The following is a 23004-nucleotide window of genomic DNA, read 5'->3' as shown; positions in this document are numbered from 1 at the left end:
CCAAAATGGATCACATCTTCTGGCTGCTCATGCTCCCCTTTGGAATATCCTGTGCTCACTCAAAGACACCCTTGACCCTGACATCAAGGAGGCAACACACCATTCTTGAGTCTCGCTTGTGGTGGGTGAATTTAATTTCCCCAATATACATTGGGACTCCCTTAAGTATCAGGGTCTTAGATGGAGCCGAATGTGTTAAGTACATCCTGGAGAGTTTCTTAAAATAATATAGATAGTCCAGCTAGGGAAGGGGCAATACTAGACCCGATATTGGGGAATGAGCCTGGCCAAGCGATCCAAGTTTCAGTTAGGAGCAATGATTATAATTCTATAAGTTTTAAGAAAGTGATTAGAATTCTGTAAGTTTTAGAAAGCTGTGGAAAAGGAGAAGACTGGTCCACAGGTGAAAATATGAAATCTGAGGAAAGGCCAATTACACCAGTTTAGGAAACAGAAATCAAACAAGGCCCTTGAGGAGTAAAAAGGAATCTGAAAAGAACTTCATAAAAGAAATTTGGAGGGCGAGAAGTTGGTCTAAAGAGAATCCTAAGACATTTTATACGTATGTTAGGACCAAGAGGTGAATCAAGGAAAGAATAGGTCCTCTCAAGGTCAAAGGAGTGAACTTATCTAACCAGTTTGAGCTATTGGGAGAGGTTAAATAGGCTGGGGCATTTTGTCCCTGAAGCATTAGAGACTGAGGGGCACCTTTTGGAGGTTTATAAATCATGAGGGACATGGATAGGGTGAATAGCCAAAGGTCTTTTCCCAGGTTAGTCCAAAACTAGATGGCATAGGTTTAATGTGAGAGGGAAAAGGTTTATGAGGAAGCTATGGGGCAAACCTTTCATGCAGAAGATGGTACATATTTGGAATGAGCTGCCAGAGGAAGTTGTGGAGGCAGGTACACTTTTAAAAGGCATCACGATGGGTACGTGAATAGAAAGGGTGTAGAGGGATCAGTTCAGGATATCCAGTCAGCATGGACGAGTTGGACCAAAGAGCCTGTTTCCATGCTGTATAACTCTATAACACGATGACTGTAACTGGATGAGGTCCTTAACGAGTACTTTGCACAGGTATTCACCAAGGAGCAAGACATGGATGATGGTAAGTTTACAGAGGTGTTTGTGATATTCTAAGGCATGTTGATATTAAGAAGGAGGAGGTGTTTGGTGTCTTACTGAACAATAAGGCAAATCAGTCCCCAGGGCCTAATGGGATCTATTAAAGGACATTGAAGAAGGCAAGGAAGGAGATTGCTGGGGTCTACAAGTTACAGAATCTGCTCACATTTGGAAAAGAATGGACTTAATAGGGATTTATGCAGGAAGGTCTTGTCTCACAAACTTGATTGAGTTATTTTAAGGAAGTAACGAAGGTGATTGATAAGTGGAGGACATGCGATGTTGTCTACATTGACTTTATTTAAGCAATTGTCAAGGTCTGTCATGGTCGTCTCATCCAAAAGATCAAATGGAATCCGTAGTGAGTTGGCAAGTTGGATCCAAAAGACAGAAATGGGAAATTGTGTGTGGACTCTGTGGAGATCAGAGAGATGCTAAACAAATATTTCCCATCAGTTTTCACTCAGGAAAAGGAGAGTATTGTAGAGGAAAAGAATGAGATATGAGATATTAGACTAGAAAGGATCAAGGTTAGTAAGGAAGAGGTGTTATCAATTCTAGAAGGAGTGAAAGTAGACAAGTCCCCTGGGCCAGATGAGATTTATCCGAGGGTTCTCTGGGAAGCTAGGAAGAAGATAGCAGAGCCTTTGGCTTTAATTTTTGAGTCGTCATTGTCTACAGGTTTACCACGTCAGGACGGGAGGATTGCAAATGTTGTGCCTTGTTCAAGAAGGGCAGTAGAAATCACCTAAGTAATTATAGACCAGTAAGCCTTCCATCTGTTATAGGAAACATTTTGGAAAGGATTATAAGAGGCAGGATTTATAATCATCTAGAAAGCAACAATTTGATTGCAGATAGTCAACATGGTTTTGTCAAGGGCAGGTCATGTCTCACAAACCTCAATGAGTTTTTTGAGAAGGTGACCAAACATATGGGTGAGGGTAGGGCAGTTGACATGGTGTACATGGACTTCAGTAAAGCCTTTGATAAGGTTCCACATGGTAGGCTGTTGGAGAAAATGCAGATACATGGGATTGAGGGTGATTTAGCAGCTTGGATTAGAAATTGGCTTTCTGTAAGAAGGGAGCGAATGGTGGTTGATGGAAAATATTCAGCCTGGAGTCCGGTTACTATTGGTGTACCACAAGGATCTGTTTTGGGACCACTGCTGTTTGTCATCTTTGTAAATGACTTAGACGCAGGCATAGGTGGATGGGTTAGTAAATGTGCAGATGATACTAAACTCGGTGGAGTGGTGGACAGTGTGGAAGAATGTTGCAGTTTACAGGGAGACTTGGATTAACTGCAGAATTGGGCTGAGAGGTGGCAAATGGAGTTTAATGCAGATAAATGTGAGGAGATTCACTTTGGGAAGTATAACAGGAAGGCAGAGTACTGGGTCAGTGTGGAAAGATTCTTGGTAGTGTGGATGTGCAGAGGGATCTTGGAGTCCACGTACATAGATCCCTGAAAGTTGCCACCCAAGTTGATAGTGCTGTTAAGAAGGCATATGGTGTGTTTTGTTTTATTGGTGGAGGGATTGAGTTCCAGAGTCATAATGTCATGCTGCAACTATACGAAATGCTAGTGTGGCCACACTTGGAATATTGTGTACAGTTCTGGTCGCCCCATTACAGGAAGGATATGGAAGTATTGGAAAGATGCAGAGGAGATTTACCAGGATGTTGCCTGGTCTGGAGGGAAGGTCTTATGAGGAAAGGCTGAGAGACTTGGATCTGTTCTCATTGGAAAGAAGAAGGCTAAGAGGGAATTTGATAGGGTAGACAGTGGAAGTCTTTTTCCTAGGTGATGATGTTAGCTTGTATGAGGGGGCATAGCTACACATTGAGGGTTGATAGATTTAAGACAAATGTCAGAGGCAGATTCTTTACTCAGAGAGTGGCAAGGGCGTGGAATGCCCTGCCTGCCAATGTAGTTAACTCAGCCACATTAGGGAGATTTAAACAATCCTTGGATAAGCACATGGATGATGATGGGATAGTGCAGGCGGATGGGCTTAGGTTAGTTCATAAGTCGGTGCAACATTGAGTTGTAAAATTGACTTGGCTAAAGAAGATAGAGAGTAGTTGTGGAGGGGTGTTTTTCTGACAGAAGTTCTCTGATTACTGTGTTCTACAAGGATCAGTACTGAAACTTCTGTTGTTTGTAATATATATAACTGATTTGGATAAAATGTCAGTGATCTGATGAGTAAGTTTGAAGATGACATGAAAATTTGTGACATTATGGCTAGTGAGAAAGGATATCAAAGGATACAGCATGATATAGATCAGCTGGAAAGTTGGAAGAATGGCAGATGGAATTTAGTATAGACAAGTCTGAGATGAAGCATTTTAGGAGGTCAGATGCAAGAGGAAGGTATACTGTGTGTGGCTGGACCCTGAGCAGCGTTGATGTACAGAGGGATCTTGGAGTGCAGGTCCATAGCTCCCTGACAATGGCAGCACAAGCGGATACAATGGTAAAAAAGGTGTACAGCATGCTTGCCTTCATTGGTCGAGACAAAATAAAAGCTGCCGATGCTGGAATCCAAAGTAGACAGGCCGGAGACTGGAAGAACACAGCAAGCCAGGCAGCATCAGGAGGTGGAGAAGTTGACGTTTCTGGTGTAACCCTTATTCAGGACTTATTGGTTAAGTATAAAGGTTGGCCAGTCATGTTGCAGCTGTACAAGGCTTTGTTCAAGCCAAATTTGGAGTATTATGTGCAGTTCTTGTCACCACACTATAGGAAGGATGTGGTGACTTTGGAAAGAAATTTACCATGTTTCCAATGGTTTATATTGCCTGGATTGGAGTGTATTAGCCTTGGAGATCAGAGAAAATTTTATTCTTATTACTAAAGCTTTGGAGCCTGAGAGCAGCCTGATAGAAGTGTATATAATTATGAGATACATGGATAAAGTGAATAGTCAGAGTCTCTTTCCCAGGGTGGAAATACCAAATAATGCAGATATAGTTTTAAGGTGAAAGGAACAAAGTTTAAAGGAGATTTATGAGGAAAGATTTTTATACAAAGGGTGGTCGATGCCTGGAACATGCTGTCAGGGGACGTCATAGAGACATAGAGTCATATAGCATGTAAACAGATCCTTGCCAAACATAATCCAAACCTAAACTAGTCCCACCTACCTACTCCTGGTCAATATCCCTCCAAACCTTTCCTATTCATGTACTTATCTAAATGTTGTAACTATGCCTGCATCCACCACTTCCTTAGGAAGTTCATTCTACATATAAACCATCCTCTGCGTAAAATAATTTGGCCCTCATATCTTTTTTAAATCTCTCTCTTCTCACCTTGAAAATATGCCCTCTAGTCTTGAAATCTCCCATCGTAGGGAAAAGGCATCTACCATTAATCCTATTTGTATCCCTCTATAAGGTCACCTCTCAACCTCCAACGCTCCAATGAAAGAAATCCCAGCCTATCCAACTTTTCTTTATAACTCAATCTTTCCATACCCACAACAACTTGGTAAATCTTTTCTGAACCCTCTCTAGCTTAATAATATCATTCTTATACCTGGGCAACCAGAACTGAAAACAGTATTCCAGAAGATATGATAGCAAAGTTTAAGGGCCATTTAGGCAGACACATGAACAGGCAGAGAATAAAGGAATCTATATGGACCACGTACAGGCAGATGGAATTAGTTTAGAATAGCATCATTATCGACACAGACAAGGTGGGTTGAAGGGCCTGTTCCTCTAATGTTCTATGAACCAACAAGAGGGAAAAACATACTTGACCTCACCCTTACCAATCTGCCTGCTGTAGATGCATCTGTCCATGACAGTATCAGTAAGAGTGACCACCGCACAGTCCTTGTGGAGACAAAGTCCCACCTTTATATTAAGAATACTCTCCATCATGTTGTGTGGAACTATCACCAACCTAAATAGTACAGACTTCAAACAAATGTAGCAACTCAAGTCTGAGCATTCAAGAGGTGCTGTGTGCCATCAATAGCAGCAGAATTGTACTCCAGCACAATCTGCAATCTTATAGTCTGGCATATTCCCCATTTGATCATTACCATCAAGCCACCTTGATTCAACCTTGATTCCATTGGAGAATGCAGGAGGGCATGCCAGGAACAGCACCAGGCACAACTAAGAATGAGGTATCAGCCTGGTGAAACTACCAAATAGGACTACTTGCATGCCAAACAGTATTAGCAGCAAGTGGTAGACCACACAAACTGATCCCACAACAAATGGACCAGATCTAAGCTCTGAAGCCCTGCCAGATCCAGTCATGAATGGTTGTGGATAACTAATTCAGAGGAGGAGGAGGCTTCATAAATCTTCAAACCTCAATGATGGGAGTGCCCAACACATCAATTCACAAAATAAGGCTGAAGTATTCATAGCAATCTTTATTCTTCTCCATAAGTAACTTAAAACTTACAGAATAATGGTCACTGTTCCTGAAATGCTCCCTCAATGAAACTTAAATCACTTGGCTGCAGACATTTCTGCACACATCCAAGTCCCTGGCACTAAGGGAGTCCCAGTCTTTGTAGATTATTGTAGGGGAAGTTGAGATCACCCACCACAACAATCCTTTTATTTTTACATTTTCCCAAAATTTGTCCAGCTACCTGTTCTTTTATCACTTGCTAGCTGTTGGGAGGCATCATACAATCCCATCAAAGTAATTGCATCCTTCCTATTCCTGAGCTCCACCCAAATAGCCTCGCTGGATAATCGCTCCAAGGTGTTCTTCCACAGTACAGCTGTGATATTCTCCCTAATCGCAACCATTCTCCTGCCACACTATATCTTTTGCATCCCTCTCTATCTCACCTGAAACATTTAAATCCATAAAAATTAAGCTGCTAGTCTTGTCCCTCTCTCAACCTGTAAGAGCTACATCATCATAGTTTTATATATTAATCCAAGTTCTAAGTTCATCTGCTTTACCTGTCATTCTCTTCGTATGAAAAAAATACACCTCAGACTGTCAGTTCTGCCGTGTTCAGTGACCTCTCCTTGTCTGTTCTTCCTCTTCGTCTTATTGGTCTTAGTCTCTGACTCTGCCTGTATCATCTTATTGGCCTTAGTCTCTGACTCCGCCTGTATCATCTTGCTTGTTAATCTACCGCTGTGGTTCCCACCCCACTGCCACACAGGTTTACTCTGGCCAAATTATATCTGATCTAATTAAAGTCAACCTTCTTCCAGTTGAAAGCTTCAATTTCAGACCCATCCTTGTTCTTTTCCACAACAATCTTGAATCGAATAGTTATGACTATTGTCTGCAAATTGCTCCTTCACTAATCCTTCGACCACTTGCTGGTTTCATTACCTAAAATTAACTCCAAGATAAACGCTTGTCTTGTAGGACCTTTTACACACTGACTTGAAAAGCTCTTGTGGATGCATTTTAAGAAATCTGATCCCTCCAAACCTTTTATACTATGACTACCCCAGTTAACCTTGGGGAAGTTGAAATCCCCATCTACCACTGCCCTGTTAGTTTTACACTTCTCTGAAATTTGCCTAAAAATCCACCCTTCTAATCTCTCCAACTGTTTGGGAGTTCGTGGCTTCCTGCTTTCTGTTTCCTTCTTTCTTGAATAGAAGCATTATATTTGCAGCTCTCCTGCACAGAATTGTTTTCTTTTCTTTCAATTTATAGACTATTTCCTTAAATGTCTCCTACTGCTTTCCTAGGTCCACAGTTCCCCAGAAAGTAGCAACACAACTGGATAATGTAGTCAAGAAGGCATATGGCATGCTTGCCTTCATTGGTCAAGGAATTTATGATTCTGTTTTAGTTTTTAGATTAATATGATTATTGGCGGCATGGTGGCTCAGTGGTTAGCATTGCTGCCTCACTGTGCCAGGGACCCAGGTTCTGTCTGTGTGGAGTTTGCACACTCTCGCCGCGTCTGCATGGGTTTCCTCCTGGTTATCTGGTTTCCTCCCACATTCCAAAAAATGTGCAGGTCAAGTGAATTGGCCATGCTAAATTGCCCTTAGTGTTAGGTGCTTTAGTAAATATAGGGTAGGGGAATGGGTCTGGGTGGGTTACTGTTCGGAAGGTTGGTGTGGACTTGTTGGGCCGAAAGGCCTGTTTCCATACTGTAGGGAATTTAATCTAATGATTTTTGTTCCATGTCTGTGAAAAGTAAAACTGTGATTGAAATTAATCATCTTAGCATTTGCAAATTCCTTAAGTAAACTGGCTGGTAATCAGACCAGTGTTTATGCTGGAACTGTGCATATTTTACTTTGTCTGCAGCATGCTTGTTCTGTGCAGCTCTGGAATCCACATTTAGGAGGGATATGATTGCACTGGAGATGGTGCAGATAATATTTACCAGGATGTTGCCTGGGCTAGAGAGTTTTAGTTTGAAGTGAGATTGGACAGCCTGGGAATGTTTTGTGTGGGACAGAGGACACTGAGGGGTAACATGATTGACACTCAAGAAGCTTGACATCATCCAATACAAAGTGGCCCACTTGATTGGCATTACATCCACAAACATCCACTCCTTCCACAGATGCTCAATAGCAGCAGTGTGTCTATCTACAAGATGCACTGCAGAAATTCACCAGAGACAGCACCTTCCAAACCCATGACCACTTTTACCTCGAAGTATAAGGAGGGCAGATACATGGGAACATCATCATCTGTGAGTTCCCCTCCAAGCCATTCACTATCCTAACTTGGAAATATATCACCATTCCTTCACTGTTGCTGGGTCAAAATCATGGAATTCCCTCCCTTATGGCATTGTGAGTCAGCCTACAGCACATGGACTTGCAGCGGTTCAAGAGGGCAGCTCACCACCACCTTTTCAAGGGCAACTTGGGATGGGCAGTAAAATTCTGACCAGCTAGCAATGTTCACATCCCACAAGTGAATACAATAAAAACTTGCATGTTAGTTTTCTACAATTCATGCACAAGGACAACAAGATCCCTCTGCACTGAAGCATTTTGAAGTTTCTCTCCACTTAGATAATAAGTTGCCTTTCTATTCTTCTGACCAAAATGGATAACCTCACACTTAAACTCCATCTGCCAAATTTTGACCTATTCACCTTACCTATACAAAGCCATTTGTAGATTTCTGATTTCTTCATTGCAGCTCACTTTCCCATGTGTTAAGTGTCATCTGCAAATTTGACTATAGTACCATCAAACCCAGCATCAATGTCATTAATATAGGTAGTTAGGGCCTGAGGACTGAACCCTGAAGCACCCCACTTATAAAGTCTTGGGAACTAGAAAAATACCCATTTATCGCAACTCTCTGTTTTCTGCTTGATAACCAATCCTCAGTCCAAAATAATAAGTTATTCCTAACTCCATGTGATCTTACCTTATGTATTATCCTTTTGTGCAGCACCTTATAAAATGCCTTCTGGAAATCAAGATATGCTATATTACCAGCATCTTCATTATCCATTTTGTTTGTTACACCTTCAAAGAACTCAAGCAAATTAGTCAAGCAGGAAGGAGCAGTACTCCAAAAGCTTGTGATTTCAAATAAATCTATTGGACCATAACCTGGTGTCATGTGACTTCTGACTTCCTCCATAGATAAGTAGCTATTTTGGACACTCTTATCAGATCCACAATGTTTTCTCTACTTCACTGATTATGAAGATTAAGTTTGTTATTGGACATCAAACGGTTCTTGCCTGAGTGAGCTGAGAGAGGGTAAACCTGTGACAATTGCGGAAATGATTGTAACTGTGGCATGGTTTTAATAAAATCCCAGTTAATGATACTTTGTTTTAACTATAGCTCAAAAAGAAGACCCTGGAAGTCACCATCTGGGATTACGATCGATTGTCCTCCAATGACTTCCTTGGTGAAGTGAGTAACAAAGACATAGATTAAATCAGTGCATATCAATTATTGAGATCAAATCAAAGTAACGATTTTCTTATTTTAAGTTTTCAATATTATTGAACTGTTCTTGCTGATAAATGTTTTTATTATCTGTCATTTTGGAAATATGCACTATTTTGATCACATCTTGAATAGTATATTGATTATTAGATACATTTCCTGAGAGATGACACGAAGATTGGTGGAGTAGCAGAAAGCATAAGGGACTGTCGAAGAGTACAGGAGGATATAGATAGACTGGAGAGTTGGGCGGAAAAGTGCAAATGGATTTCAATCCAGACAAATGTGAGGTGATGCATTTAGGCAAAACGAATTCCAGAGTGAATTATACAGTGAATGGAAGAGCCTTGGGAAAGGTTGATGAGCAGAGAGATCTGGGAGTGCAGGTCCATTGTACCTTGAAGGTTGCTGCACAGGTGGATAGAGTGGTCAAAAAGGCATATAGTATGCTTGCCTTCTTTGGACGGGGTATTGAGTATAAAAGCTGGCAAGTTATATTAAAATTGTACAAGACATTGGTTCGTCCGCATTTAGAATACTGTGTACAGTTCTGGACGCCACATTATCAAAAGGATGTGGATGCTTTGGAGAGGATGCAGAGAGGGTTTACGAGGATGTTGCCTGGTATGGAAGGTGCTAGCTATGAAGAGAGGTGAGTAGGTTAGGTTTGTTTTCATTAGAAAAAAAGGAGATTGAGGGGGGACCTGATTGAGGTTTACAAAATCATGAAGGGTATAGACAGGGTGGATAGAAACAAGCTTTTTCCCAGGGTGAAGGATTCAATAGCGAGAAGTCACGCTTTCAAGGTGAGAGGTGGAAAGTTTAAGGGGGATACACGTGACAAGTACTTCACACAGAGGGTGGTGGGCGTTTGGAACGCGTTTTCAGCAGAGGTGGTAGAGGTAGGCAGAGGTGGACAGATGCATGAGTGGGTGGGGAGCAGAGGGATAGGAATTGACCGACAGGTTTAGACAGTACATTTGGATCGGCTCAGGCTTGGAGGACTGAAGGGCCTGCTCCTGGGCTGTAAATTTTCTTTGTTCTCTTTGTTCTTAAAATGTTACTAAAGGTAAAGGAGCATAGAAACATGATCTGTGGAAACAAATCTTTAAACATGGAAGAAAAACTAATGCATTTTATAAAATAAAGCAGATAATGTCCTATACTTTATCAATAAGGGCTTTAAGGATATATGTTTGTTCGCTGAGGCGGAAGGTTCATTTTGTCACCATACTAGGTAACATCATCAGTGAGCCTCCGGTGAAACACTGGTGGTATGGTCTGCCTTTAATTTATGTGTTCCTGGGGTTGATAATGTCATTTCCTGTGGTGATGTCATTTCCTGTTCTTTTTCTCAGGGGGTGGAAAATAGGATCCAAGTCAATGTGTTTGTTGATAGAGTTCAGGTTGGAGTGCCATGCTTCTAGGAATTCTCACACATGTTTTTGTTTGGCTTGTCCTAGGATGGATCTGTTGTCCTAGTCGAAGTGGTGTCCTTCCTCATATGTATGTAAAGATACGAGTGAGAGTAGGGTGTGTTTTTTTGTTGATGTTCATGTATCCTGGTGGCTAGTTTTCTGCCACTTTGTCCAATGTATTGTTTGTTACAGCTCTTGCAAAGTATTTGTAAATGACATTAGTTTTGCTTGTTATCAAATCTTCTCAAAACTGGCTAAGGGCTTTAAGAATAGTAGCAAAAAAACTAATTCTACAGGCATACAAATTGAACATAGAACATTACAGCACAGTATAGTCCCTTCAACCCTTGATGTTGTGTTGACTTGTGAAACCCATCTGAAGCTCATCTAACTTACACTATTCCATTATGATCCATATGTTTATATAATGACGATTTAAATGCCCTTAAAGTTAGCAAGTCTACTACTGTTGCAGGGAGGGAATTCCACACCCTTACTACTCTCTGAGTGTAGAACCGACCTCTGATATCTGTCCTATATCTATCACCCCTCAATTTAAAGCTATGTCCCTCATGCTAGCCATCACCATTCGAGGAAAAAGGCTCTCACTGTCCACCTTTTCTAATCCTCTGATCACCTTGTATGTCGTGGAGTCTTGATCATTGAGACATACAGCACAGAAACAGACACTTTGGTCCAACTTGTCCATACCGAACAGATATTCTAACCTAATCTAGTCCCATTGCCAGCACTTGGTTATACCCCTCTAAACCCGTCCTATTCGTATACCTAGCCAGATGCCTTTTAAATGCTGCAATTGTACCAGCCTCCACCACTTCCTCTGGCAGCTCATTCCATATACGCACCACCTTCTGCGTGAAAAAGTTGCTCCTTAGGTCTCTTTTGTACCTTTTCTCTCTCACCTTAAACCTATGTCCTCTAGTTTTGGACTCACCCACCCCAGGAAAAGGACTTTGTCTATTTATCCTATCCATGCCCCTCATAATTTTATAAACCTCTATAAGGTCACCCCTCAGTCTCTGATACTCCAGGGAAAACAGCCCCTGCCTATTCAACCTCTCCCTGTAACTCAAATCCTCCAACCCTGGCAACATCTTTGTAAATCTTTTCTGAACCCTTTCAAGTTTCACAACATCCTTCCAGATAGGAAGAAGACTAGAATTGAATGCAATATTCCAAAAGTGGCCTAACTAAGTCCTGTACAGCCGCAACATGACCTCCCATCTCCTGTATTCAATATTCTGACCAATAAAGGAAAGCATACCAAACATCTTCTTCACTATCCTATCTACCTGCGACTCTACTTTCAAGGAGCTATGAACCCGTACTCTAAGGTATCTTTGTTCAGCAACACTCCCTAGGACCTTACTGCTAAGATTTGCTTTCCCAAAATGCAACACCTTGCATTTATTTCAATTAAACTCCATTTGCCACTCCTCAGCCCATTGGTCCATCTGATGAAGATCCCGTTGTAATCTGAGGTAACCTTCTTCGCTATCCACTATACCTCCAATTTTGATGTCATCTGCAAACTTACTAACTATACCTGCTGTGTTCACATCCAAATCATTTATATAACATCATAAATAACTATTTAAATAAGCAACTTGTGAGGAGTGCACTGACTGTACTGCAAGCATCAGAACGCTTGTCATAGAGGAAGCATCTTTACTAATGGCTTACTTTAGTGCTCTAAAGATTATTAGGACACTTAGCAAATAAATATCCCATCATTGCTGTTCCATTATGTCTGTTTGGAAAATTAGCCTCAGAGTTCATAATCATAAAAGCCATCATCTTTTGACCAAGGAAGCATTTAATTTACAATCACCGACAGAAAAAGTCTCCTATATTGCTTCTAAAAGACAGAAAACGACATGAGTAGGAATCTTAAATTATTTAAACTGAAGCAACAGAAGCAGAAACAAATGATAGAACTTAATAAAACACAGCAGGAAAAAGAAATAATGTATGGAGGAGGGTGTGATTTATTTTGGGCAACCAAAAATGTCTTGCTCAGTGTTATGACCATAATTGGGTATTTTGCCCAAATTAATGCAGTTTTCACTTAAAGAAAATATGTATCTGTGTATTTTTTTTTGTTCAAATTCAGGATGTGGACTTTGCTGGTTCGGCCATAATTTTTCCCCATCCCTAATTGTCCCTTGAGAACCTGCCTTCTTGAACCACTATAGTCCATATGCTGTAGGTCGAGGCACAATGTTGTTAGGGAGGGAATTCCAGGATTTTGACTCACAAATAGTGAAGGAAGAGTGATATATTTCCATGTTAGGATGGTGAGTGGCTTGGAAGGGAACTTGTTCCTGGTGGTGTTCCCATGTCTCTTCTGCCCTTTTTCTTCTAAGTGAAGTGATCATTGGTCTGGAAGGTACTCTCTAAGGAGTCTTGGTGATCTTGTAGATGAAACACATTGCTACTACTGAGCATTGGTGGTAGAGGGCATGGATGCTTGTGGATGCGGTGTTAATCAAAGCTCCTTGGGTCTTGTTGGAGCTGCACTCAACCTATTCCATCACACTCCTGACTTGTGTCTTATCATTTGCCAATAGTGTAAAGGGTTACGGTAATAATATGAGTAAAAGACATTGGAATGTTTGATCAGCCATAATATGAATGGTGGAACAGGCTTGATGTGCTGAATGACCTAATTGTATTCCTATTTTTTTCATTTTTCATGTTTCTAAAGAGAAATCAAGTTAGGTGAGTGAGAAAATTCATGGCACATGCCATAAAATGTGAGTAAATGTAAAGTTTTTTCCTTTCAGTAGGAAAAACCAAAATGCAGAATACTATTTAAATGGTGATAAATTGGGAAATGAATGATAACTTCATTGAAATGTACAAAATTCTTAAAGGTCTAAAAAAGAAATATGCAGAAAAGATATTATTCCTGCCTAGGTTGTCAACGATTATGGAACACAATCACAGAGTAACAGGGAAGCTATTTAGGATTGAGAGGAGGAGGAGTATTTCCACTCAGAAGGTAATAGCTGTTTGGAATCTACCCCAGAAAGCTGTGAAGTGCTAATCATCAAATAGATTTCTTCACCCTTCTTACATAATTAGCCATGAGAATAGTACGGAAGAATGACGTTAAGATGAATAAACCACAGTCCATAATGACATAGTATGCATAAGGCGATGAATGGCTTATTCCTGTGCCTATGTTACTATATTCCTGCAAAATAACCATTTAACATTTGTAATATAATTCACGAGGATATCAGTCCAGTTCAAAAAATAATTATGAGGAATCCTGTCTTTCAGCTTTCACCATTTTCTCATCTGCCCAAATTCCAGCACCCTAAAACTCTGCCCAGACCTACCATGTACCTTCTATGCTGCCTACTCCCAGAAGACTGTAAACTATGAGAGGACTAGTTGGCCATTCAGTCCATCATATCTGCTCTGTCATTCAAAGAGATCATGTCTACTTTGATAATCCTCAACTTCACTGTCTTGCATTGTCCCCATAACTATTGCCAACAATTTATCTTGGGCCATCCACGTCGATGATACAGTCAAGAAAGCACACCAATATTTCTACTTCCTCAGAAGGCTAAGGAAATTCATCATGTCCACAAAGACTCTTAGAAATTTTTATAGATGCACTGCAAAAAGTATCCTATCTGGATGCATTGCAGCTTGGTATAGCAACTGCTCTGCCAATACCACAAGAAATTACAGAGAGTCATGAACACAGCCCAGTCCATCACGAAAACCAACCTTCCATCCATTGACTCCACCTACTCTTCCAACTACCCCAGGAAAGCAGCCAACATAATCAAAGATCCCTCCCACCCCAGTTATATTGTCTTTCACCCCTTCTATTGGGCAGAAGATGCAAAGGTTTGAAAATACATGCCAACAGATTCAAGAACAGCATTTTCTCCACTATTATCAGACTTATGAATGGACCTCTCATTTATTAGAAATTATGTTTCTCTGAAACAAGTAAATTGCAGAATGCTTCCGAGAACATCTCCAGGACACCCGCACCAACCAATTCCACACCCCGTGGCCGAACACTTCAACTCCCCCTCCCACTCTGGCAAAGACATGCAGATTCTGTGCCTCCTCCATCACCACATCCTAACTATCTGACGGCTGGAGAAAGAACGCCTCATCTTCTGCCATGGGACCCTCCAACCACACGTGATCAATGTGGACTTCACTAGTTTCTTCATTTCCCCTCTACCCACATTAACCCAGTTCCAACCTTTCAACTTGGCACTACCCTCATGACTTGTCCTACCTGTCCATTTTCCTTCCCACCGATCCACTTTACCCTCCTCTCTGACCTGTCACCAATACCCCCAACTCCATCTAGCTACCGCATTCTCAACTACCTTTCCCCCAGCCCCTTCTCCCCCCCCGACCACACACATTTGTTCCTCTACTCCTGGGCTCAAAGCTTCGATCTTGATGAAAAGCTCTCACCTGAATCGTCGATTCTCCTGCTCCTTAGAAGGATATGGGCCAGGTGCAGGGAAATGGGGTTATGAATGCACATTTTGGTCAACATGGATCAGTCTGGGCCGAAGGACCTGTCTCTTTGCTGTAAGACTCTATGACACTGTGACCATATGAATACTGAGGTCTGTACGACCAAATGACTAAATGTATGTAACACCTGCTGTCTTCTCCTAAAATATTCCATCATCTATAACTACTTTGAAACTTTTTTGAAAATAAGTCATTTCTTTATTTCATTTGATGCTCATTTTATAATTTGAAGATCAACCTTAAAAGCATGTATAAAATTTCCAAAACAAGATACATTTGTTGGGAATCTGAAATAAACCTATAAAATGCTGGAAATTCTCAGCATTCATTTCTAGATAATAAGAAGTTAACGGGAAGCAATTTACAGGCCCCTAAAAGGCAGAAACTAAGATAGGGGTTTCATAGGAATGGAAATAGGTCATTCAGCCCATCAAGGTTGCCTCACCATTCAATTCTATCACAGCCGATTCAATGCTTCAATGCCTTCTATCCACTGCATCCTCATACACCGTCATTAATCAGTTAGTTTACCCATGATGGTGGAGAACCTTGTTGAAACAATAATTAGTATCAAAATTAACAGGACAAATGTGGATTAATTAAGGAAAGTCCACTGGATTTATTAAAATTAACTTGCTTAAGTTGTTAAATGGGATAACAGGGTGGATGTTGATAACACTGTTGATGCAATGGACATGAATTTCCAAAAGGATTTGATAAAATGCCACATCACAGAATTATAAAGAAGTTATTGCTCCTGCAATTAAAGATGACAGTAGCAACATGGATGTGAAGTTGGCTGAGTGGCAATAAACAGAAAGAAGTTGAAAAGATGCAAATAAGCTGGTGAAACAGATGGACAAGTGGATATAAAATTTAATGCTGTAAAGTGTGTTCACGTCATATAGCAGACTTGTGGGAAAAATTATAAGTCATGGTATTAAAGAGACAGTGACAACATAGATACAAAATAGGCTGAGAAACAGGAAACCAACAGTAATGGTTAACAAGTATTTTTTGGGTGAGACAAAAGTTTATATTGAAGTTTCCTAGCTGTTGGAATTGGAACTCTTGCTTTTCCTCATATATACAACTGATGTAAATTGTGGTCCACAGGGGACAATTACAAAGTTTGTGGGTGATACAAACTTGGACAAATTGTAAACTGAGGATGACGGTGTGGAACTTCAAAAATGACATTGACAAATTGGTAGAGTAGGCGGATAGGGGACAAATTAAATTTTAGATTAGATTAGATTACTTACAGTGTGGAAACAGGCCCTTCGGCTTAACAAGTCCACACCGACCCTCCAAACAGCAACCCACCCAGACCCATTCTCCTATATTTACCCCTTCACCTAACACTACGGGTAATTTAGCATGGCCAATTCACCTGACCTGCATATCTTTGGACTGTAGGAGGAAACCGGAGCACCCGGAGGAAACCCACGCAGACACGGGGAGAATATGCAAACTCCACATAGACAGTTACCTGAGGCGGGAATTGAACCCAGGTGTTCTGGCGCTGTGCCACCATGCCACCCGAGTTCAGTGCGAAGTGTGAGGTGATTTGTTTTATCAGAAAGAATATGGAAAGGCAGTATTAAGGTGGGAGTGTATGTACATAAATAAAGTTGTCAGGTTAGACAGAGATGGCTTTTAATGAAGCTTACATTACTAGAGAAATAGAGTACAAGAGCAGTGAGGTTATCTCGAGCTGATATAAGACACTGGTTAAACCTCAGCTAGAGTATTATGTACTTTTCTGGTCACCACATTATAGGTAATTTCTGATCAATGTGTTTGGAGATGTAATAGCACACCTCTGGAGCAGGTGGGAGTTAAATCCAGGCTTCACATTATAGAAATGTCAGGAATGCATTTGAGAGAACACAAAAGTGGTTTGTAAAAATCGAATCAAGGATGAGAACTTCAGTTATGGGGAAAGATTGGAGAAGTTGGGATTGCTTTCCTTGGAAAGGAAAGTGACGGCAGGAGATTGGTCGAAGTTTTCAAAGTCAAAGGTCATTGCCTAACAGGTTTATTTAAAATTACAATCTATCAGAGTACTGCTTCTTCACCATAGAACGTAGAACACAGAACATTACAGTGCAGTACAGGCCCTCCAAACCTCGATGTGGCACTGACCTGTGTAATCAATGACCATTTATCCTACACTATTCCATTATCATCCATATATTCATCCAGTGATCATTTAAATGCCCTGAAAGTTGGCGACTCTACTACTTGTTGCAGGTAGGCCATTTCATGCCCTTACTACTCTCTGAGTAAAGAAACTACCCCGAATACCTGTCATATATCTATCACCCTCAATTTAAAGCTATGTCCCCTCATTGTTAACCATCACCATTGTAGGAAAAAGGCTCTCACTGTCCACCCTATTTAATCCTCTGATCATCTTATATATCTCTATTAAATCACCTCTGAACCTTTTTCTCTCTAATGACAACAGTCTCAAGTCCCTTAACCTTTCCTCATAAGACCTACCCTCCATGCCAGGCAACGTCCTGTTAAATCTCCTCTGCACCCTTTCCAATCCTTTTTATAATGCAGCGTCTGGAATTGTATGCAATACTCCAAGTCCAGAGTTTTGTACAGCTGCAACATGACCTCATGGTTCCGAAATTCAATCCCTCTACCAGTGAAGCTTAACAAACTGTATGCCTTCTTAACAACCCTATCAACTTGGGTGGCAACTTTCAGGGATCTATGCATGTGGACACTGAGATCTCTCTGCTCATCTGCACTATCGAGAATCTTACCATTAGCCCAGTACTCTGTATTCCTGTACTCCTAGGAGAAAGTGAGGTCTGCAGATGCTGGAGATCAAAGTTGAAACTTTATTGCTGGAACAGCACAGCAGGTCAGGCAGCATCCAGGGAACAGGAGATTCGACGTTTCGGGCACAGGCCCTTCTTCAGGAATGAGCAGAGAGTGTTCAGCAGGAGAAGATAAAAGGTAGGGAGGAGGGACTTGGAGGAGGGGCGTTGGAAATGTGATAGGTGGAAAGAGGTCAAGGTGAGGGTGATAGGTCGGAGTAGGATGGAGGCGGAGAGGTCAAGAAGAAGACTGCAGGTCAGGAAGGCGGTGCCGGGCTGGAGGGATTCGGCTGAGATAAGGTGGGGGGAGGGGGGATGAAGAAACTGGTGAAGTCCAAGTTCATCCCCTGTGGTTGGAGGGTTCCCAGTCGGAAGATAAGACGCTCCTCCTCCGACCGTCACGTTGTTGTGGTTTGGCGGTGGATGAGTCCAATGACCTGCATATCCTCGGTGGAGTGGGAGGGGGAGTTGAAATGCTGTGCTACAGGGTGGTTGGGTTGGTTCGTCCGGGTGGCCCAGAGGTGCTCTCTGAATCGCTCCGCAAGTAGGCGGCCTGTCTCCCCAATATAGAGGAGGCCACACCGGCTGCAGCGGATGCAGTAGATGATGTGGGTGGAGGTGCAGGTGAATCTGTGGCGGATATGGAAGTTTCCTTTGGGGCCTTGGAGAGAAGTGAGGGGGGAGGTGTGGGCGCAAGTGTTGCACCTCCTGCGGTTGCAAGGGAAGGTGCCGGGAGTGGAGGTTGGGTCGGTGGGGGGTGTGGATCTGACAAGGGAGTCGCGGAGGGAGTGGTCTCTACGGAAAGCTGATAGGGGAGGGGAGGGAAATATATCCTTGGTGCTGGGGTCTGTTTGGAGGTGGCGGAAGTGACGGCGGATGATGCGCTGTACATGGAGATTGGTGGGGTGGTAGGTGAGGACCAGTGGGGTTCTGTCCTGGTGGCGGTTGGAGGGGCGGGGCTCAAGGGCGGAGGAGCGGGAAGTGGAGGAGATGCGGTGGAGGGCACCGTTGACCATGTCGGGGGGGAAATTGCGGTCCTTGAAGAAGGAGGCCATCTGTGTTGTACGTATTTTGAACTGGTCCTCCTGGGAGCAGATGCGGCGGAGACGAAGGAATTGGGAGAATGGGATGACGTTTTTACAGGGGGCAGGATGGGAGGAGGTGTAGTCCAGGTAGCTGTGGGAGTCAGTTGGTTTGTAGTAGATGTCCGTGTTGATTCGGTCGCCTGAGATAGAAACAGAAAGGTCTAGGAAGGGGAGGGAGGAGTCCGAGACTGTCCAGGTGAATTTGAGGTCGGGGTGGAAGGTGTTAGTGTAGTGGATGAACTGTTCAACCTCCTCGTGGGAGCACGAGGTAGCGCCGATACAGTCATCAATGTAGCGAAGGAAAAGATGGGGCGTGGGGCCAGTGTAGTTGCAGAAGATGGATTGTTCCACATACCCTACGATGAGGCAGGCATAGCTGGGGCCCATGCGGGTGCCCATGGCTACTCCTTTTGTTTGGAGAAAGTGGGAGGATTGGAAAGAAAAGTTGTTCAGGGTGAGGACCAGTTCGGTCAGTCGAAGGAGGGTGTCGGTGGAAGGGTACTGGGTGGTACGGCGGGAAAGGAAGAAGCGGAGTGCTTTGAGTCCTTCGTGATGGGGGATGGAGGTGTACAGGGACTGGATGTCCATGGTGAAGATGAGGCGTTGGGGACCGGGGAAGCGGAAATCCTGGAGGAGGTGGAGGGCGTGGGTGGTGTCATTCCTGTACTCCTTCCAAAGTGAATCACCTCACACTTTTCCACATTCAACTCCATTTGCCACTTCTCAGCCCAGTTCTGCAGCTTATCTATGTTCTCTGTAACCTGCAACATCCTTCTGCATTGTCTACAACTCCACTGACCTTACTGTCATCCACAAATTTACTAACTCATCCTTCTACACCCTAACCCAGGTCATTTATTAAAATGACAAACAGCAGTGGACCCAAAACTGATCCTTGCAGTACACCACTAGTAACTGAACTCCACTATGAACATTTCCCATCAACCATTTCCCTCTGTCTTTTCTCAGCTAGCCAACTTCTGACCCAAATCGTTAAATCACCCTCAATTTCATGCCTCTGAATTTCCTGGAATAACCTATTGTGGGGAACCTTATCAAATGCTTTACTGAAATCCACATACACCACATCAACCACTTTACCCTCATCCACCTGTTTGGTCACCTTCTCAAAGAACTCAAGGTTTGTGAGGCACAACCTACCCTTCACAAAACAATGTTAACTATCCCTAAACAACTTGTTCTTTTCCAGATGATTATAAATCCCATCTCTTATAATCCTTTTCAACACTTTACCCACAACTGATGTAAGGCTCACCCATCTATAATGACTAGGGTTATCTCTCCTCACCTTCTTGGACAAGGAAACAACATTTGCTATCCTCCAGTCTTCTGGCACTATTCCTGTTGACAATGATGACATAAAGATCAAAGCCAAAGGCTCGGCAATCTCCTCCCTGGCTTCCCAGAGAATCCTAGGATAAATTCCATCTGGCCCAGGGGACCTATCTATTTTACACTTTCCAGTATTGCTAACACCTCCTCCTTGTGAACCTCAATCCTGTCTAGTCTAATAGACTGTAGCTCAGTATTTTCCTCAACCACATTGTCTTTTTCCTGTGTGAATACTGACAAAAAATATTCAGTTAGCATCTCTCATATCTCTTCTAACTCCATGCACAACTTCCCACTACTGTCCTTGACAAGCCCTAATTTTACTCTAGTTATTATTTTATTCCTGACTTACTTATAGAAAGCTTTAGGGTTTTCCTTGATCCTACCTGCTAAGAACATCTCATGACCCCTCTTGGCATCTTAGCTCTCTCTTTAGGTCCTCCCTGGCTAACTTGTAACTCTCAAGTGCCCTAACTAAGCCTCACGTCTCATCTTTACATAAGCTCCTTCTTCCTCTTAACAAGAGATTCAACTTCTTTAGTAAACCATGATTCCCTTGCTCAACCACTTCCTCCCTGCCCAACAGGTACATATTTATCAAGGCCACACAGTAACTGTTCCTTGAAGAAGCTCCACATTTCAATTGTACCCATCCTCTGCAGTTTCCTTCCCCATCCGATGCATCCTAAAGCTTGCCAAATCACATCATAATTGCCTTTCCTCCAGCTATAACTCTTGCCTTGCGGTATATACCTATCCCTTTCCATCGCTAAATTAAACTTAACCAAATTGTGGTCATTATCATCAAAGCTCTCACCTACCTCCAAATCTAACATCTGGCCAGGTTCATTACCCAGTTCCAAATCCAATGTGGCCTCGCCTCTTATTGGCTGATCTACGGAATATCTTCAATGTTTGATGCCATCTCTCCAGTGCTCCCTGCAATTCTGGAATATACGCAGTAGATTTGAATAGCTTTATTCCCAAGTTATCCATAAAGTCCTTGAATAGTTTGACTGTGAAGTTTGATCCTTGATCTGACTAGATCTCTATTGGTAGTCCGTATCTAGTAAAGAAATTAAGTAATTCTTCTACAACCCTTTTAACTGTGATGCTGAGTAATGGAATTGCCTCTGAAAATCTCGTCGACACATCCATTATTGATAATAAATATTTTAATAGTTAATAAATAAACCCACTTTTTGTTTGAGATCGGGAATCTACACAATCAATCAAGACTGTTGTGAAAGGTTCCTAAAATGCTGGAATAGGTATTAAAGGTGCAGATTTTATTACTGCCTGTGGTTTTCTGATTAACTGACATGTACGACACATCTGGCAAAATTCAACTACATCTTTGTAGTCCAGGTCAGTAAAAATGCTTTTGTATTTTAGCCTGTGTTTTCCTCACCCCTAAATGACCTCCAAGAGATAACTCATGTGCCATTCACAGCATCTCCTTTCTATACTCTGCTGGCAAAACAATTTGATGAATCTCTGCCCTTGTCTCATCTGCTTGAATGTGTGATGGTCTCCATTTCCTCATTAAGACATCATTTGTTAAGTAATAACACACAGGAATGCATTCATTTTCTTTCTTTGTAAATGCTTTTTGATATAACTGTTTTAACTCATCTTTTTGCTGTAATTCAATCAGCTTAGTAGAGCTAAAGATACTGGCATGTTTACCTATTTGCTCCTTCTCTGTTCCACTTATCTGATCAAAGAAAATTTCTGATAACTCTATGTCAGCTTCCTTAAGGTTTCTTTTTTGCCCTGTTGTAAGTTCTCCTTATGATCTTCACTGAGATCTACCTTTCCCTTTCTACATGAGGATTTCTCTTTGCCCCAATTTCTATCCCTCATGGACTGAAATTGATTCTGGAAGACAAACCGAGTTTTATGGACCTGCTCATAATCATCAGCCACTTCAGCTGGTAACCTTGCTGTTTTAACTCTCTGCTCTTCCACATGAGTTTGCATTACTTTAGGCGGTGAATTTTTGAATTCTTCCACAATAATTACCTCTCTAAGGGCAACATAGGTTTGCTCGATTTTTAAAGTTCTTGTCCATCTATTCAAATTACTCTGTTTGATCCTTTCAAACTCAATAAAGGTTTGACCAGGGTCCCTCCTTAAATTCCTGAAAATTTGTCTATCAGCTTCTGGTACAAGCTTACATACACTTAAAAATGGCTTTTTTCACCTCCTCATACTCTCCAGATACCTCCTCTGATACAAATGTGAATGCCTCACTAGCCCTCTCTACAACTTTCATTTGGATCAACAAAACCCACATTGGCACTGGCCACTGCATTTGTTTAGGCTCCTTTTTAAATGAGATGAAAAGGTCTTCCACATCCTTCTCATCAAATTTAGACAATGCTTGAACATACTTAAACAGCTTCTCACTAGGCTTCTGACTACCAGGGGCTTGCTCATCCTCATTCTTTTCCTCACTAAGCATCCCCTCAGCCTCTCTGTCCAGCCTTTTTCCTTTTTAAGTGTCAGTTTTTGAAGTTCAAAAGCTCTCTCTTTTTCTCTCTCTTCTGCTGCTCTCTTTTCTTTCTCTGCTGTCTCTTTTTCCCTCTCCTGCTTTTAATCGTAACTCAAACTGTTTTATTTCTGCTGCCCTTTCCTTATCTCTCGACTCCAATTCAAGCTGCTTCATTTGCAATTGAATTCTTCCCATCTCTATGGATTCTGATGGTTTCTCCAGCAAGAATAAATGCTGA

The 23004-nt window shown here is 42.0% G+C and overlaps 1 protein-coding gene across 13 annotated transcripts in view; it reads left to right on the top strand.

The window, feature by feature from the left end:
* LOC122561485 (protein piccolo) overlaps window positions 1-23004 on the top strand; it is a 650955-nt gene that overhangs the window by 453746 nt on the left and 174205 nt on the right. For 11 of the 13 annotated variants that reach the window (XR_015761043.1, XM_087999305.1, XM_087999304.1 and 8 more), the window contains one exon: window positions 8918-8989. Coding sequence is in view for 12 of the 13 variants with exons in the window: in XM_087999305.1 (XP_087855431.1) it covers window positions 8918-8989 (72 nt within the window). In the remaining variant the exon portion in view is untranslated. Of the gene's footprint in view, window positions 1-8917; window positions 8990-13171; window positions 13221-23004 lie in introns of all 13 variants that reach the window. The other 2 variants (XM_087999314.1, XM_087999313.1) reach the window with 2 other exon arrangements.

The sequence above is a fragment of the Chiloscyllium plagiosum genome, unplaced genomic scaffold (assembly GCF_037043375.1).
Source record: "Chiloscyllium plagiosum isolate Xiang-an unplaced genomic scaffold, Cpla_swu_hap1 HiC_scaffold_23, whole genome shotgun sequence".
Taxonomy (NCBI): domain Eukaryota; kingdom Metazoa; phylum Chordata; class Chondrichthyes; order Orectolobiformes; family Hemiscylliidae; genus Chiloscyllium; species Chiloscyllium plagiosum.
This window is presented reverse-complemented; position numbering and strand designations above follow the sequence as displayed.